The sequence below is a fragment of the Balaenoptera borealis genome (assembly GCF_965194805.1).
Source record: "Balaenoptera borealis genome assembly, chromosome: 1".
In the NCBI taxonomy this organism is placed as follows: Eukaryota; Metazoa; Chordata; class Mammalia; order Artiodactyla; family Balaenopteridae; genus Balaenoptera; species Balaenoptera borealis.
This window is the reverse complement of record NC_138860.1, coordinates 56,200,522-56,219,904: the sequence shown is the minus strand read 5'-3', so window position 1 is coordinate 56,219,904 and position 19,383 is coordinate 56,200,522. Positions and strand designations below refer to the sequence as shown.

At 36.4% G+C, this 19,383-nt stretch overlaps 1 protein-coding gene across 9 annotated transcripts in view; it reads left to right on the top strand.

Annotated features, from left to right (window-relative positions):
• The window catches only part of RABGAP1L (RAB GTPase activating protein 1 like), a 789,965-nt gene that overhangs the window by 522,852 nt on the left and 247,730 nt on the right, over positions 1-19,383 (top strand). For all 9 annotated transcript variants that reach the window (XM_082379555.1, XM_082379554.1, XM_082379553.1 and 6 more), the window contains one exon: positions 12,431-12,505. In XM_082379555.1, the coding sequence (XP_082235681.1) occupies positions 12,431-12,505 (75 nt within the window). The remainder of the gene's footprint in view (positions 1-12,430; positions 12,506-19,383) is intronic.

Sequence of the window (19,383 nt, the reverse complement as noted above, 5' to 3'; positions counted from 1 at the left end):
TTTTTGTCCATTTTGTTCACTGCTTATACCAGTCTTTCACATAGTAGACTCTCAATAAATATTTGTTGTCTCAAAGGAATTGAGACTTAGGGAATTTAAATAATGCTGGTAAATGGCAGAGCTGGAATTTGAAGTATTTGGCGTTTAGATCCACTATAAGAAAATTTTTAAGTAAACTTTTTAACAGTCAATTATTTTAGAGTTACTGTCCTGGTCATTGCAGTTAGGGGCTAATTTTGTGATTTCACCTAATCTGAGAACCTCATAACCATATTGCTTTAATGGTAAAGCGCATGCTGATTTTCACAGAAAATAATGGTAAATGAATGGTTAATCACTGTGGACTACTGGTACTGAATAGTAAAGAAATTAAAAAAAAACATGTCATTGATAATATTCTAAAAGCTTGAGTGAAAAGAATATGATAAGGGATATTGGGTACTGAAAATTTTTAATAAAAATATTGATTTATAACCAAATTTTAAAACTTTAAATTGTAGTGTGGGGATACATTCACATTAAGTTTTCATTTACTTGCTTTTTCTGATGTTTGTGGCCCTTCTTAAAATTAATAATTTATCAGTAACAATTTTGGCTTTATTAATTAAAAATGCTTTGTATCAATTTGCTTTTTGTAGACTAATTCAGAAATAAACGATTTCAGCTTAATTCTGGATATGAGTGTGTGTGTGTGTGTGTGTGTATCCAAAAAGATATATATCTTCAAGAAGATATGTAGACATGGATAGATGCAGATATTGTTCTAAGCGGATGCATACACACACACACACACACACACACACAAAGTCAATCCTCATTATTCATAGATTCCATATTTGCAGATTCACCTACTTGCTAAGATTTATTTGTAACCCCAAAATCAATACTCTTGGTTCTTTTGTGGTCATTCACTGATGTGCCTATGCACAGTGTGGAAAAATCTGAGTCGCCTGATGCATACGTTCCAAGTTTAGATGAAACTGGGTACTGTTCTGCCTTCTTGTTGCAACTCTAATACTATACCCAAGTGTCTTTTTTGTGGTATAGTTAGTGCCACGTTTTTGTGCTTTAGGTGGTTTTGCTGTTTAAAATGTCCCCCAAGTGTCGTGCTAAGTGTCTAGTGTCGCTGAGCACAGGAAGGCTGTGATGTGCCTTAGGGAGGAAATACATGTGTTAAGATAAATTTCGTTCAGGCGTGCATGACAGCACTGTTGACAGTGATTTCAGTATTAATGAGTCAACAGTAAATATTAAGTAAGGTGCATTTAAATAGAAACACACGTAACACAAGGTTATGTATTGATCAGTTGCTGAAAATGTGACCAGAGACTTGCAGAAGCCTAACACACTCTATCCCCTACGGACAGTGGTTGAGTATCTGCTAATTCAGTGTTTGCAGAAACTTCGTAGAACATATCTACTGTAAGTAATGAGACTCTACTGTACATATATACAGTTTTCTCCAAGAAGAGAACTTTTCATTGGTCATCTATTTCACTATTTTAATCATTATATTAAACCCCAGTGAAGCTCAATGTGTGTCTTTCATATATTTATATTCTAGAGATGTCACCCAAATTGAAATCTTAACACAAACCGTTGAATGGAATGTTACTAATAAGTAATCTTTTTAAACTTTAATTAAATTTTTAAAATTATGAAATATATCATACATTCAAATGAGTAAACATAATTTGTATTTATGATTTTTAAAAGTCAATAATAGGAGAAACATCCTTGTACATACAACTTAGGAAATATATTATTACCAATATCTTTGAATACTCCAGATGCTCCTCTCAGATTCAGTGTTCCCTCACCAGAGTCAACCACTGTCCTAAACTTTGTGATTATCATTCCTCTGCATTCTTTAACGAAAGCTCTCTCTCTCTGTTTAGTTTGTGAATATTTATTGAATACATAGCAAAAAGAAAAATTTATGTTTTATCATTAGGTTTTATTGTTGCTCACCTAAACTCTGCCACACATGTCAACAATCATTAAGATCTAGAGACTGTATAGTGACAGTTGCTAAGGCCTTGAGCTCTGGAGCTGCCTGAGTTTGAATTCTGGTCTGCTGCTTACTAACTGGGTGACCTGGCACAAGTTGTTTACTTTCTCTTTGCCTCAGTTTCTTCTTCTATAAAATGGGGATATTAAGAGTACTTAACTCAGAGGTTGTTTTAAGGGTTAAATAAATTACTATATATATATAAATATCTGAAAAAATAGATAGTAGTTATTGATAAATAAATGCTATTGGCTAGTTAACAATTAGAAAAATTAATGCTAAAAGTTATTTGAAAAGCCACTTGTATTCTTGTGCTGTATTAAATAATCTTTTCTTTAAATGTTATCCTAATCTCTTTTAGACAACCATGTGTTTTGATGATTCTCGTCACCCTGTGATCTCTTTTCATTTAGCTTATTGTGGCATTACTTTAAAATAGTCTTTCCTGGGTATCTCTTTTTTTGTCTCTCAGATTGTGAGAACAGATCTCTTTTCAGTTTGTAAATGAGTTTATTCCACATATTTTATATTTGGTTGTTTCTCCCTAACATACTCACTTAAGGGCTACTGAGCAATAATCCAAAGGCTGATTTGTTTGTTTGTTTGTTTGTTCATTTTGACCTCATGTTGGCAGAAGTTCATTGTACTGATAGATGAAACAGTTTGTCTAACTAATAAATGGCAAATTGTTTTACATAAATGTCAAGCTCCTGTTAAAGTGAGGAGATCTGAGTTAGTATTTCCTGTTCTCAGTATTGTCCTTAGAGCTATGTTAAATTGTGTGACAGCTCAATATTTAGGTTAGGCTTTGGAGAAACACGAAACGTATCATGGTTAAAACTGGTGAACTGAACTACTGTCTATCGATAGCCAGTAAATCAGCAAACACAGCAGTACTTTAGCAGTACCAAGAAGCTAAATGGGAATCTGTTTTAGAAGTTTAATCCCTTCTTGCATGCCCACATAGCAGCCTTTCTATCTTGTTAGAGAACATCTTCTGATTTCCTTTTCATTCTTCCTGTGAGTCTGACCTTCCTTCATCTTTAAGTGTGATTGTCTGATAAAATAGTACTGTATGTTGCCTATTTCTGGGACAAAAGAGAAACACCATTCTGTATTTCCTGTACCAATCTGATAAAGGTTTGTGTGTGAGAGTGTTTTGGGAGAAATAAGGTTGTAGATAAGTCTTTAGACAATCTAGCTGTAAGACTAAAAACATTCCTTAATGATTTTAAGGTAATTCAAGAGTAGTAGTGGTTATTGTATATTTGGGGCTGGCAAACAAAGTCCCACTACCCTGTGGAAAATTATTTTCAAAGTTAACATCCCTATCGATGCATAACAATTATTCACAAGACAAAAAAGTTAAGTGTTTTCCATATTAATTTCAATAAGGAGAACTTACATTATATATAACTGTTAGCACCAACATGATTAAGCTTTAACAGCTATCCCTGTTTTTATGTCTAAGTTTTACCTGTAGTCAGTATGTTAATAAACATGCATGTTACATAAAGAAATTGAAAGTTCTCGTTCCCTAAACCCATAAGTTATGGATTGAAAAATATTAAGCTGCCCTTGATCAGATTGTCATTTCTTTTGAGAGTATGGAATCTTATTTCCTATCTCTCTTGACCCCCAAGGCAAATCAGAAAATAGGCCCTCCTTCATTTTGGGAGAACACAATCTATAGCAGTGGTGTAATAAAGGTACTAAGTGTACAGGCTCTGTATTTGAAAAGATTTGGGTTCAAATTCTGGCTCTAGCTATGTGACCTTGCCCAAGTTAATTTCCCTCTCTAAATGTCACTTTTCTTATCTCATAAGCTTTGTGAGGATTAATTGAGGATGTAGAAAAGCACTTATCACAGTGTCTGGCACTGTCTGCCTTTGTACATGCCTTTCCCCTGCAGCATACCTGAAGCATCTCTGTATTCTTCCTTCAAGAATGTGAGGCCAGGCTTGCAGCAATTCTGGTCACATCCTCTTCTTTAAGATTAAGACAGTATCACCTTGTCTGAGATGCCTCCCTGGCCTTTATCTCTATTTCTGGCATTATGACCTGGTTACCCACCCTTTCCCTCTGGTCTTCCATATAACTATCAGAACTTATCTCACTGTGTACTTTTTCATTGTACATGCTGAACTCTTGTACAAGACTCTGAGCTGAGGAGTATAGACCATATCTTTGCATCTTGGTATCTACCTCAGCACAGTGTTTGATTACATAATAGGTGCTCAGTAAATAGTGACTTCCTGAATGAATATATAAAGTCCTCTTGGGACCCCAGCCAGAAGAGTAGTCTATAGTCCAGATCACAGAGAAGACACAGAATACAGACACAGATTTTTTTTCCCCAAAAGATACAAAAAATTTTCAAACACACAGAAAAACTCAAAGAATTGTACAGTGAACATCCATAAACCTGTCACCTAGATTCTATAATATTTTGTTACTTTTTTATCACATATGTCTCTGTCCATCTACCCTTATATTCAATTAATTAATCCATTTTAATACTTTAAAGTATTTTAAAGTAAATTGCAGGTCCCTGCCAGGACCTGGCCCCACCCACCACCAGCTGGCAGCCTCCACATGAGGCGGTCCTGGCAGCCAACCAGGTCAGGGGCCAGCCTTGACTACCAGTGCACCCTGCCACAACAGAAGGGTCCCACATAGGGGATACCCCTAGAGCATAAAGTTCTGGTGACCAGAAGGGAGTGTGCTGCTATGCCCCATAAGACAGCTCCTACCTAAGGCCACTTCTCAAATATTGGGAAACATAACTGACCTGCCTAATACACAGAAATAAACACAGAGAATTACACAAAATTAGGAGGCAGAGGAATATGTTCCAAATGAAGGAACAAGACAAAACATCAGAAAAAGAACTAAACAAGGAGGAGGTAAGCAATCTACCCAATAAAGAGTTCAAGGTAATAATCATAAAGATGTTCAACAAACTCAGGAGAAGAATGGGTGAACACAGTGAAAATTTTAAGAGTTAGAAAATATAAAGAAAAACCAAATAGCTGAACAAATAAAAAACACACTAGGAGAAATCAACAGTAGATCAGATGATACAAAGGAACAGATCAGCGAACTGAAGACAAAGTAGTAGAAATAACCTAAGCTGAACAGAAAAGAGGAAAAAGAATTTTAAAAATGAGGATAGTTTAGGAGACCTATGGGACAACCTCAAGCATACTAACATTCACATTATAGGGGTCCCAGAGAGAGAAGAGAGCAGGGGGTTAGAGAATTTTTTTGAAGACATAATAGCTGAAAATGTCCATAACCCATGAAAGCAAACAGACATCTAGGTCCAGGAAGCATAGAGAGTCCCAAACAAGATGGACCCAAAGAGGTCCACATTAAGATACATTATAATTAAAATGTCAGAAATTAAAGATAGAGAATCTTAAAAGCATCAGGAGAAAAGCAACGAGTTATGTACAAGGGAACCCATACATAAGGCTGTCAACTGACTTTTCAGCCAAAACTTTCAGGCCAGAAGGAAGTGGCACGATATATTCAAAGTGATTAAAGAATAAAATCTACAAGAAAAAATACTCTGCCCAACAAGGTTATCATTCAGATTTGAAAGAGAGAGAAAGAGTTTTACATACAAGCAAAAACTAAAAAAGTTGAGCACCACTAAACGAGCTATACAGGAAATGCTAAAGGGAACTCACTAACCAGAAAAGATCATAAATTTAAATACAAAAGGAAAAATCTCATCAATAAAGACAAACATACAATAAAGGTAGTAAATCAGCCACTTGTAAAGCTAGTACAAAAGTTAAAAGAAAAAAATAGTAAAGTCATCTATATCCTAAGTAAGTAGTTAAGGGATGCACAAAACAAAAAATGTAAAATATCATGTCAAAAACATTAAATCTGGGGACGGGTGAGTAAAAATGCATTCCAACTTAAGTGATCATCAGCTTATCATGTGTATATATATAGGTTGTTATGTACGAATCTCATGGTAACCACAAACCAAAAATCTGTAATAGATATACATGAAAAAAAGAGAAAGGAATCTAAACATAACACTAAAAATAGTAATCAAATCAATAAGGAAGAGAGCAAAGGAAGAAAAAAGGAACAAAAAAGAACTGCAAAACAACCAGAAAACAGTTAACAAAATAGCAGTACGTACATACCCATCAATAACTGCTTTAAATGTAAATGGACTAAATGCTCCAATCAAAAGACATAGAGTGGTGGAATGGATTTAAAAACAGTAAGATTCATATATGCTGCCTATAAGAGACTCACTTCGTATGCAAAGACACAGATGGTGAAAGTGATAGGATGGAAAAAGATATTTCATAAAAATGGAAATAAAAAAAGAAAGCTGGGCTAGCAATACTTATATCAGACAAAATATAGTTTAACACAAAGACTGTAACAAGAGACAAAGAAGGGCATTACTTAATGATAAAGGGATCAGTCCAAGAAGAAGATATAACAATTATAAATATATATGCACCCAACATAGGAAGACCTAAATACATAAAGCCAATATTAACAAACATAAATGGAGAAATTGATAGTGCAGATGGAACATTAACCAGGATAGATCACATACTAGGCCACAAGGCAAGTCTTAATAAATTTAAGCAGATTAAAATCATATCAAGCATCTTTTCTGACCACAATGATATAAGACTAGAAATTAACTACAAGAAAAAAACTGCAAAAAACACAAACATGTGGAGGCTAAGCAGTATGCTACTCAACAACCAATAGGTACTGAAGAAGTCAGAGAGAAAATTTAAAAATACCTGGAGACAAATGAAAATGAACAGTACGTGCTCTCTCCCTTCCCAGCACTGGCACCCTCTCCCCAGAGGGATGGTGTTTGAGCAAGAGGTGCTGGTGTGGGCATTTGGGGTAGATCAGGGCTTGGGCTGTGGCAGTCCAATTGGGGTCTGAGACCCAACTGCTTCTGACACACTGCCTGTGTAAATAACGGTTCCCTCTGCCTGCTCAGTTGCCGCTTTGGGTCTGAGCCATCTCTGTGTCTCACAGCCAAGCTTCCTCCTCAACCATGGCAGCCCTCAACCCAGTGTGGAGCTGCGTTGTGAAGCAAGCAGGGCTAGAGTGTTCATTTGGTTCAAACGGGGGCACACACTGGAGTGGTCACAGGAAGCTGGCCAGCCACCCATGCAGTTTACAAACCACCCTGTCTGTCCTGCTTCAGGAGCGAGCGTGCTCATGCTTCTTACAAGTGAAGTCCAGTCTTTTCACAGCCCTCCTGTTGGTCCCATTGGCCCTCCAACCAGCCAGGGAGCTTGTCTCTCCTGTGTTGGTCCCCAAGGCTGTGTCACCCAGTATGTGACTCACACCACTCACTCTCCAGGGAGGATCTCTGCTCATGTAATCTCCCTTTTCCTCTGAGTCTCCTCTTAGGGGCACAGGTCCTAACCTGATCACTTCTCTTCCCTTCCTACTCAATTCTTTGTGGATCTTTCTTACAGTCTTGGTTGTACAGGAGTCTTTCTGCCAGTGTCCAGTTAGTTGTCAGTGACAGTTGTTCCACAAGTAGATGTATTTTTGATGTGTTCATGGGGAGAGGTGAGTTCCTCATCCTCCTAATCCACCGTCTTCATCTCCTCTACACTTGGCCACGTTCCTTTTACCCATTCATAGATATTTCTTTGTAAAGTGTCTTTTCATATCTTCTGTCCATTTTTAAATTGGGTTGTTTGACACTGAGTTGTAGGAGTTCTTTATATATTCTGACTCAAGACTTTGTTTAGATATATTTGCAAATATTTTCCCAGTCTGTGGTTTACCTATTTATTTTCTTAACAGTATCCTTTTGTCAGTGGAGGTTTCTAAATTTTGATGATGTCTACTGTATCAGTTTATTTTTTTAATAGTTAATGTGTCTGTGCCCTGGCTAAGAAACCTTTGCATTTACCAAGTTACAAAGATGGTCTGTGTTTTCACTGAGTAGCTTTATAGTTTTAGTTTTATGTTTAGGAGCATAGTACATCTAGAATTAATTTTTGCGTATGAAGTGAAGTAGGGATGAAGGTTCATTTATTTCCCCTGTATGGATATCCAATTGTTTGAGCACATTTGTTGAAACAATTTTTATATATTTACATTTTTACATATATAAAAAATTTTCCTTTCCCCAATGTATTATCTTCGTAACTTTGTTGAAATTAAATGACTGTATGAGTGTGGCTCTACTTCTAGACTTTTTATTCTGTTCTATTAATTACTTGTCTATATATGTATCAGTTTTACCTTGTCTTGGATATTGTAAATACTTTTACACTAAGTGTAGTAAAGGCTTCTCTTCTGTTACTCTTTTTTTCTAGTGTTTCCACTCTCGCTTTCTAGCTGTTATGGTCACCCCAATCTGTTCCCTGGTTCTTCAGGCGAATAAGTCTACAGTTTTATATCCAAGTTTTAGCCATCCACACTGGTGCATGACCTCCAGCAAAAGCCATAAAGAATGAGAATTTTACCCAGTGTCATTCCCTTCATCCAAGTTTATTTTCCCCTCCAGTTTCTTCCTGCTTTTTTGTTCAGTGCCTTCAGATAGTTGTTTTATATATTTGTCTTGATATAGTTTAAATTTGTTACCAGGGGGAAGGTTGGTCCAGTAGGAATTACTCCTCCATTATAGAAGTGGTACTCAGATGGTTTTTGATAGTTAGTCTGAAAGCAGGCGTCTGGCCAGAAAAGCAATTAAAATGAGGAGTGGGGAGAGGTATGATGCAAGGAGAGGCAAGTTTCAAATAGAGGGAAAGGATTTGGTTCAACTCAGAGAAGGCTTAGAATAAAGCCAAACAGTGCTTGGAAGAACTCCAAGGGAAAGAACTTTCTAGAACATTGTGTTTTTCAAACTGTGAATCATAAAATCAGATTTAGTAGGTGGCCTCTGAAAAGTCATTTTTGTTGCTAACCTAATCCAAAGCCATAACACAATTAGAAAGTAAGATCAATACATTGCTGATTTGCACTTTTATTCTCAGCTCTCCAGTTAGAGAATAGTTTGTGAGGTCACTGAGTTCATCCCTTCTTTGGTGTGTTATGGACCTTCATTGTATATTGGACTTCTCTTGTAACACAAACGAGCATATAAGTAGCACACTTCTCAGTAAACGTGAAATATATAAAGATGGATCAAACATTTGTCAAAGTTTTGTCAGGGTCAATGAAGCATGATTGACTTTAGAGATCCCCAGTTTTAAGGAATCCTCAACTTAGACATCTTTTTTGGGGAAGAGAAGCCTTGAAAATATATGTGACATAATCTCTTATCAACAGATCTCAGAGTTCCTTGTTCATGGAAAAGGAAGTGATGGAGCACCATCAGGAATGCAGTAAATAGGGATAGTATTAAAACCCTTCCTCTCTTTCTTTGTTATTTTTTCCTTCTCTTTTCTCTCTGTAACTCTCCCTCCACCGTAACACACACACACATACACCCATGAGCTCTGGATAAAAGTACAAATAAGGACTCATAACTATATAAATCAAAGAAAATTAAATAAGTAAAAGGATGCTAATCCATCTTTCAGTTTCTAAAATTAGGCTGAGCTCTGGAAACTGGTTGTAATGAAGAAAGGCTTCTTTCAAATTCTTTAGCTAATGATTCCATGATATAATTTTTCTCTCATTAGAAGAGAGTGTGATAATATCAACATTGGCAGAAGAAGGTGAAAAGATAACAATAGTACTTCAAAAGACACCATTAAGAGCATGAAAAGGCAGGTCACGCACTGGGAGAAAATATTGGTAATACATATGTCAGACAATGATCTTGTCAACAGAATGTATAAAGAACTCCCATGAATCAGCAATAATAAGATGAACAGCCCAATTAAACAAATGAGCAAGAACTTGACGAGATAATCACAAAAGAATATGTATCAGTTGCCTAAAAGCACATGATAATATGCTCTATGTCATTAGCCATCAGAGAAATTTAAGTCAAAACCACAGGAATTAATAAAAGGAAAAAGACTGGCAATGTCAAGTATTGACAAGGATCTGAAGCAGTGAATACTCTTATGTTTTGCTGGTGTGGATGCAATAATTGAGCAACCACCTTGCAAAGTAGTTTGGCAATATCTTATAAAGTTAAACATACCCTTATCGTTTAAACTGTGAACCTCCACTCCTCGGTATTTACCCAAGGGAAATGAAAACCTATGTACACAAAAAGCCTTGTGTATACAAACCAGCTTTATTTGTACTAGCTCCAAACTGGAAAAAAACCCAAATGTTCATCAATGGGAGAATGCATAGACCAATTGTGGTATGTTCATACAGTGGAATACTACCCACTGATTAAAAGGGATGAACTACTGACGCATGCAACAACATGGAAGAATCTCAGAAACATTATGCTGAGTGAAAGAGGCCAGACACGAGAAAGTATATATTATATTAAACCATTTATATGAAATTCTTTTTAAAATGCTAAGCTAATAATAGATTGTGGAAAAAATCAGATCACTGGTGGCCTGGGGTGGAGGTGGTTTGACTGCAAAGAGGCATGAGGAACATTCTAGAATGATGGAAATATTCTATAATGACGGGGTTACATAAATGACTGAAGGAATTGTGAAATTAAAAGGTCTGCATTTCACTGAATATAAACTATATTTCAATAAAGTTTTTTTAAGTAAAAGAAAGAGTTCTAGTCCCTGTAATCTGACTACCTTGGCATATGGGAGATACCCCACTTACCCTCCCTATGGTAACCATTCCTATTTATCTTTGATAACCATTGCCCTGGACAGAGAGTATTTTTATACTCACAAAATCATAGTGCATTAAATGGAGATTCCCCTCACTTTAATGAAGCACAACAGATAGGTGGGATACATGGAATGGGATACATGTCCAGGATTTAAACAACACAGTTGGGGTGTTTGTCTTTTACAAATAAATGTAGGAGCATCTGAATGATTTTTGTTGTTTTTGTTGTTCTAAATCAGGGATCAGGAAACTATAGCCTACGCTGTCTGACTTTGTACTACTCTTAATCCACAAAAGCCACAAATGGTTTTTATATTGTAAGGGGTTGTTTAAGAAAAGAAAAACAGAGCTTCCCTGGTGGCGCAGTGGTTGAGAATCTGCCTGCCAATGCAGGGGACACGGGTTCAAGCCCTGGTCTGGGAAGATCCCACATGCCGCGGAGCAACTAGGCCCGTGAGCCACAACTACTGAGCCTGCGCGTCTGGAGCTTGTGCCCGGCAACAACAGAGGCCGCGGCAGTGAAAGGCCCGCGCACCGCGATGAAGAGTGGCCCCCACTTGCCGCAAATAGAAAAAGCCCTCTCACAGAAACAAAGACCCAACACAGCCAAAAATAAATAAATAAAATAAATAAATTTACAAAATCACTTGCTTTATAAAAAAAAAAGAAAAGTAAAACAATATACAGCAGATACGTAAGTGTCCCTCAAAGCCTAAAATATTTACTATTTGGACTTTAACAGCAAACCTTACTAATTCCTATACTATAGTCTTTGATCAGCATGGTCCGCCTACTGTAATTGATTCAACCTCTTAAAAACTTGAACAGGGTTATCTTTTTTAAAAAATTGTAATCTCAGCAGTTTGAAGTATTAAGCATACAACCTTATTTCCTTTCCTATAAAGACTAAGGTGACTATTAAGTTGAATGGTATGATAGCTGCTTCTCTAGGGATACTATATTTCCTGTGAATGGGCCTCTGGCTCTGTACTAGCCGGGCTGGTTAGAATGATGTTGAAGATGGTGAATAGCCAGAACATTCGTGATAGTGTGTGGCATGTGTGGCAAGAGGCTCTCTCCCAGCCATCCTGCTAAAAATGCAGGGCAATACTAAATGTTTCTGGTTTGCCCTAGTGGTATAGATGGGAGGAATCACCCTTTAGCCTCTGGAAAGTACGAGAGGAGTTTAGAAGGTGTCTGAGAACATGTAGAGGCTAGAGAGGGTGATTTTTTTTTTTTTTTTTCTGTTAGGTTAGGGGATCTGCACTGCACTCTCACAGCATTACGGTTTCCCTCGTATAGTGCATTAGAATTCCCACATCAACTGTAGAACCTTCCCACCCTCTTCCACTCTTTGCTCCTGCCTCCCACAGTCTCATTTGCCTGACCACAAACCATAATGGATCTTTAAAAATTAATTTAGGTGCTCTGAGCATCTCTTTATTCCAGATTCTAAAGATGAACCTGGGGATAATGGTACGTCTAGAATTGCTTTAGGAAATGTACAGCCTCTTTGAGGGATCCCACTGTGCTAATGGCTCACACATCCAAATTGGGGGATCAGTGAAATTGTGGTGGACAGGCCAGGGGCAAGAACAAGCAGCAGCTTGATGTGAGCTAGCACTTAGGTTAAACTCTGTGAATGTTTACGATACTTCTTTCTTTTCATCTTTTCTCTAGGCCTACTCTGTCTATGACGAAGACATTGGGTACTGTCAAGGACAGTCTTTTCTTGCTGCTGTATTGCTGCTGCATGTAAGTAATTTTCCGTGTAATAAAGGGCATGGTGCTGCCAAGTTTATTTTATTTGCTGCTTGGTTTTGTTTTCCCTTCTTATTCTCCATTTACCTGATGGAGATTACACATGGCATATCTTTTTTAAAATGTACTTTTGGTGATAAAGTAAGAGCTCTGATGTCACGAACAGGACAGTTTCTCAGTAGAATTAGTTTTGCTGGCTGGTAGGGAATAAATTGCTTATTTGGAGTTATTTTTAACTAGAACTCTCTGGAATTAAAGAAGTCAGTGTAACTGCCCAAACATGAGCAGGACCAGAGCCATGATGAAGGAATGTGACAAGGAAGTCTTTCATCTTTTTTGTGATTTATTTTTGTATACTCTCTTTCCTCTTAGTCACCTTCATTTAACAGAACATTTATTGAGAATCAGTTGTCAGTACTGGGCTAGGATGTGGGATTACAAATACAAATAATTTATCGTTTGTGTTCTCAAAGGCCTCATGGGCTAGGATGGGGCACAGGTAATGTACACACATACCTATTATTTTAATTCTTTTTATGTATCTGTGCTGATTTTTGTGATGATCACTATAGAGGAACTTATAGTGTGCTAAGTGAAAGCGATGCACAGAATAAGAGAATAGAGAGGAGAAGTATCCAACTCAGCTCTGCCAGAACTTTCAGAAAAGACTTTCTAGAGGAGGTGGTAGCTTTGCCAGGACATAAATCATTGAGGTTGGGGGAGGTGAGCTGGGTAAGAGAGGGAGTAGAGATTGGTAGACAAAAGGAACAACATGAGCAAATGTATGGAAACACAAAGGGCACAGCATATAAAGGGAACAGTACGAAATGACAGTTCCTATACCGTTGCTATAGAAATTGTATGCAGAGAGAAGTATGAGGTAAAAATGGTCGTATGGGCAGGGACCAAATTATGAAGAATTTTTAATAATGTCAAGAAATGTGGGCTTTATGCTAAAGCTAATGAGGAGCCATTGATCAGTTTGAAGCAAGGGAATGACAATCAGATGTTCACTTCAGATAAATTATTATATCCATGTAGAGAGTTGAACTGAAGGGAGCAAGCAATAGCAGAGAGACCAGTTAGGAAACATCAATCTAAATGAGAGATATTGAGACCCAGAGAAAAAAACAATTAAAAACATGCAAGAGGGGACTTTCCTGGTGGCACAGTGGTTAAGAGTCCACCTGCAAATGCAGGGGACACGGGTTCAAGCCCTGGTCCGGGAAGATCCCACATGCCGCGGAGCAACTCAGCCCGTGTGCCACAGCTACTGAGCCTGTGCTCTAGAGCCCGCGAGCCACAGCTACTGAAGCCCAGGCGCCTAGAGCTGGTGCTCCGCAACAAGAGAAGCCACCGCAGTGAGAAGCCCACGCACCGCAGCGAAGCGCAGCCCCTGCTCGCCGCAACTAGAGAAAGCCTGCACGCAGCAACGAAGACCCAACGCAACCAAAAATAAATAAATAAGTACATAAATTTATTTTTAAAAAAATCTAAAAACATGCAGGAGGCAAAATTGGTAGGTTTCATGGATGGATTGACAAAGGAAGGGTCAAAGGTAACATGTCTAGTTTTCTTGCTTAGGTGACTGGATGAATTATGGTATTTTGAGGTGAGATAGAAAACATGTCCATTGACATTGAATGGAGAAGAAAGGTTAGGAGTTGATGATGAATTTTGTTTTGAAATTTGTGGCGGGTGGTATTTAGGGGATATCTGAGTAAAGCTGTCCAGCAACCAACTGTTTACTGGAGACTGACACTGGGGGAGAAATCAAAGCTGAAATCATGAGAGTGGATTAGACCATATAAGAAGAATAAATAGAAGAAGAAGAACAGGATAGATCCCAGGAATGCCAGATATTTAGAGGACTGATGAGGAAGAGGAATCCTTGAAGAATTTCTGGATTTTCAACAGAGAAGAGACATTGTGTAATGTCAGATGCAGCAGAGAGGTCCAGCAAGTTTAAAACAAAAGCATTTCTTTTAGGTTTGCATTCTGGAAACGAAGAACAATTATAATAGACTCGTGGTCCTAATGCTGATCATTTGATTTTAATGATACTAATAATATATGGTGGTTCTATTGTGATTATTCACTTTAACTTTGAGTTTGACTTCTTTCTCTGTGGCATCCTTATCTGTTTATGGTCTTTTTGATCTTCTCCTTGCTGTCCTTTTTTTGTCATCTCCACAGCCCATGTTCTTCAGATTTCTTGTGATAATCAAGTACTTTATAGTCACAAATTCTTGGAGCCTTTGTTCTAATACTAAACCCACCTAGTAGTTAGCATAGTCAGGTCCCTACCACAAGGGGCTGGAGACTATAAACAGTGACATAGACATGTTCACCAAGTTTCATAGCCACCATTCTTCTAAAAGGAGATTTTATGACCATTCTGACGAGCAGCTGATGTCCAAGCCATGGATAGTGAAGCTTTATCTTCCACAAAGTAATCTTTGAATATATCACAGTTTAGCATTTTAGACCTGTAACCCCATTAAACACACTATAATATATTGATTAAACTTCAGTGAGAAGAATATCACTCCAGGAAATCTGTTCTGAGACTTAACAGAAGTTTAGTTAACTGTAAGTTCATATTTCTCTGGACATACTTCCTCTCCCAAAAAAAAGAGAGGCAGTGATTCAAGTAACTAGGAAACTCAAATAACCCAGATTTTTTTTTTTTTTTTTTTTTTACATTATCTACTGTCCTATTACAAGGGTCATGGAAAATCAGCCATTGTAAACATATTCAACAAAATTGCCTCCAAAGTATGTGACAAGATGAATAGAAATTCAGTTTAGTTTCTACACTTTCCAGTAAACTTTAGTTTCTACACTTTCTACATTAATAGAACTATGCAGTTGTTGCCATGGCTTGTAAAAATAACTGGAAATATAGAAATGCTTTCAGAATCCTGGAGGAAAGATGAACTGATATTCAGTGTTAATTAAAAAAATCTTACATTGTAATTTTTAATTAAAAGTATATGTGATAATTCTGTTAATCAGCATATTTCATTGACTGACCAACCCATCCATTAACCAATTTAAATAAGAGAAGTTAACTGTAATTTTTTCTTTTCCATATTTAATTTTGCCTCTGTGGTTTAAGTAGGTAGAAGAATACACTCTAGCTTAAACAATTCATCAAATACACTATCTCGGGTTCCAGGGAGATATGTTATTAGAGTCTTACTGACTAATTTTTTATCAGTTACATAAGCTATTGCTTCTTTTTGCTGCCAGACGTCCTTTGGCAACTCCATATTAATCATTGTCAGAACCTGCTTCTTTTTGGGATGCTGTCTTTTCCTCACCCATGGTCATTTATATTTCACATTCACTGACTGAGAGAGGAAAGAAAGACCAAAAATGAAAGTAGGTTCAAGAACAAAAATTTAGAATTTTAAAGTTTTTCCATGTCTAAATAGTTTTAAGAAATAAGTATCTTCTCCTGGTGCTTGGAAATTTCCAGAAGCTTTGATAATAGCTTTGTAACTTGTAGTAGTTTAAGCAGTGGAAGAATTAAATGTTTATCACATAGATGCTGTTATATCTATTGATGGAATTATAAGAAATTTATCGTTTACAGTTTGGAAAAACTGTTACAGCACAGATTGCTTGTAACCATTATTGTGTTTGTCTGCCTTTGAAGTTAAATATGTAATAATTATCAGTAATATCATCATTATATTATTAGTGTAATAAATAATGTCCTTTTATATATTTCATTTATTCTAAGAGTCATATAAAATATTTTAGATAATTTTTAACCCCAATATATTTCTCTCATATATTTATTGTCAAGCAGCTTTAAGGTTTTCTTTTTAACTGAACATATACTTTTTTAGACTTTCAGAAAATTATGCTCCTTTTTAAGGTTAAATCACTGTATGTAAACTAATATCAATGTGTATGGAAGCTTTCCAACTGCAAAAAGCATTACTTTTGGATAATCCAGAATGTTTAAAAGTATTACTGTAACCAGGCACAACTCATGTGGAAACCAGTTTGTCTTTATCTGATAAAGATAAGCATACCAGGCAGCTCCACTCCTAGATACATACTTTAGTCAAACTTATGAGCATGTACACTAAAATCCATGTATTAAAATTGTTTTGGGATCAGTGTTTATAATATTCAAACAACTCAAATGCCCACTATTATAATGTCTAATATTAGAATTATAATTAGACATTAAAATGGATAAATGGTGGTATATTCATCTTGTGGAACACTATACAGCAATTAAAGAAATGTTTCACACTACACAGGCTAATGTGAATGAATCATACAAACATAATGTTTAGTAAGAAAGCAAATTATTGGTATCATTTGGTATGATTCCATTTTAGTATAATTCAATAACAGACAAAAGTAAACTCTATTTTTAGGATGCTCCATTCATGGAAAATATAAATAATACCAATGAAGTGATTACTGTTAAAATCAGGACAGTGATCTCTCTGAGGAGAAATTGGGAGTCGTGACTGGGTGAGGAGACATAGGGATCTTCAGGAGTATTAACAGTATTCTAGTTCTTAATCTGTTTTTACTTCATAATCGTATATTCATTGAAGTATAAATTTAACTTTTATGTATTCTTCTGTGTGCCATATTTCAAAATAATATAAGGTTTAAAAATTACAGATCTTTAAATGCGTCCCCCAGAAAAAAGACAAGTTTCAGATAAGATTTAACCAGTGGGCATAAGAAATGAGAAGCAGAGCTACTTCTTAGTTTTCCTGAAAATAAGGATTCTACAGAGTCCAAGGTAATAAAATAGAGGCTTCCTAGTGTCTTTATATGTATATGTAAGTGAAAATATTTGTGCCATTATATTATTTAGGAATCTTTCTGCTACATGTGACGTAACATTAACTAAAAGTAGTTTAAATTAAAAAGGAAATATATTGGCTCACATAACTGGGAAGTCCAGAGCAGAGATGCTTTTGATATGGTTGGATTCCAGAGTTCATATTTTGTCATCAGAAATCTGTGTCTCTGTATCTCTGTTCTGCTTAAATTTTCTTGCCTTAACTTATATGGGCAGGTCACAAAGTGGGCAGCCTGGCTGCAGACTGGCCCGGCTTCATATCCTTTCAGTCTTACAACTTCATTTAAAAGGGATCATCTTTTGCTATAGCTCCTGCACTTAAACAAACAACAAGCAAACAAAAACCCTGAAGGACTCTGGTTGGCCTGCCTTGGGAATCTGCCATCCTTGAATCAATTACTAAGGGCAGGAAGGTAGGGTATCTGATTGGGCTGGCCCAGTCTTGAGTCCACCTCAGAGCTGACAGTGAACTGGATCAACTCCTCCTGAAAAATGGAATGGTTTTCCTACAAGAAAGGAGATTTTGACATCAGATGATACGGAGATGGGATGCTAGACAGATACATCACGTTATCTTACAGTGATTCTTTACAGTAAGAGTTTTAGTATATTTTTAATAAGCCCTTCTATATTCCCAAATCACTTTTTCCTTATAAATCCAAGAGGTTTTCCTGTTCTCTGTTAATTCTTGCATCAGTGCTTTGGAGCCATTACCCAGCATCTTCTCTTTGTGTCCTATAAATATCCTCAAGACATTTTACCTTAAAAAATATCCTCTTTTGATCCTCCCATTTAGCTCTCTCAGGTTTCTTTGCCCTTTCAAAGCTGAACTCCTTCAAAGGATAGTAAAAAGCACAACTATGAATTTGAATTGTGGTCTAATACCTTTCAAGTTACATGACCTTGGGCAAGTTTCCTGAGCTTCAGTTTCTTCATTTATAATATAAAGTGAAAATAATATTACCATCCTTCTAGGGTTTTTATGAATATTGAATACCTTGTATTATAAGTGTAGAGTCTTATTTTGTATCTGGCACAAAAAGAGTGCAGCCAGGGGATTAAGTCCAGGCTTTACGTAATAGATGTGTAGTTGTTGACAAATCACTTAACTTCCTTGAACTTCACTAGTCTAATATTTAAAATGTAAAATTAATACCTACTTTACAGAATTTTGTGAGGATCAAATGGGGTCATGAATGAATGCCTCTAACAATGCTGTTCTTTCTAAACTAATCATTATTTGCTCAGCCGATTCTCTTTTGGACCCTAGCTTATACTGAGCACACATAGCAAACTAATATGTGGTACAGTATGTTTTAAGACTTACAAATAGACATTAATTTAAATGTATTTTCTCATGTATTTGATTTAAAAGGAAAATAAACAAACAGAAGTTTTCATCTATTTGCTTTTCAATTTGTAAATAGAAAATGAAGACATTAATTTATGATTTTCAGAATAGTCACTAGCATCCACCTTTGTTGAAGAAAACAAAAAAAAAAATCAGTGGAATATTCATTACCTTCATGGAAAAAGGTAGATTGACTACAAAAAGACGTGAAACACAATCATGTGAAATAAAAAACTTAGTTTTATCCTAAATAAGGGGATTATTTTAAATTATCAACCTGTAATTTTACTTCAAAAAACATCTTGATGTCTGTTACTTCAGGTGAGTCTTAAAGACTTTTGAAGCACTTAGGCTGCTTTGTTTTATACTTCATTGCAGAGAGAAGCAGTGAAGCTTCGAGACTGGCTCCATTCAGTGATCACCTCTGTTAGTACAGGTGGCAGATCATTATCAACATTTGTTAACACACAGTGATTACATCATGCTTGATTCTCAGATTGTACATGTGAGGCAGGTATTTAGTTTTGTATTTCATAGAGCCATGGATGACATTTTGATATCTTAAATTATAAGATTTTAATGTTTATCTCTTTGTTTCCCCAATAAAACAATACTGATTCCATGACAAAGCTCTTATACATAGCAAAGATGGATATTCACTATTAGAGACACACC